Raw genomic sequence first — 235 nt, 5'->3', positions numbered from 1 at the left:
GGGGGAGGGGACCAGCTACTGAGGTACAACAGTTTACTTGCCTTTTCCTTGTGGTATTTCCCTCCCTTGTAGTCCTTGCTAATAAGACGAACACGAAGGTTTTCTCGCACCCATGGGACCATAGGCATCCTCTCTGGTGATCTCTTGACTTTCTTGGCTTCATAATTACAATCATCATCTTTTGATCTCTTTTTCTGACTGGCACTAAGGTCGGCACTCATATATTTGTTCTTAA

General features: G+C 44.3%; 1 protein-coding gene across 1 annotated transcript in view; it reads right to left on the bottom strand.

The window, feature by feature from the left end:
- The window catches only part of LOC119585832 (G-patch domain and KOW motifs-containing protein-like), a gene marked incomplete in the record, with an annotated part of 6,987 nt that overhangs the window by 2,221 nt on the left and 4,531 nt on the right, over positions 1 to 235 (bottom strand). The window contains 1 exon segment of the mRNA XM_037934561.1: positions 42 to 235. Coding sequence (XP_037790489.1) covers positions 42 to 235 — 194 coding nt within the window.

This window comes from Penaeus monodon, chromosome 20 (assembly GCF_015228065.2).
Source record: "Penaeus monodon isolate SGIC_2016 chromosome 20, NSTDA_Pmon_1, whole genome shotgun sequence".
Taxonomy (NCBI): domain Eukaryota; kingdom Metazoa; phylum Arthropoda; class Malacostraca; order Decapoda; family Penaeidae; genus Penaeus; species Penaeus monodon.
Note: the sequence above shows the minus strand (reverse complement) of the source record. Positions and strands in the feature narration are given on the sequence as shown.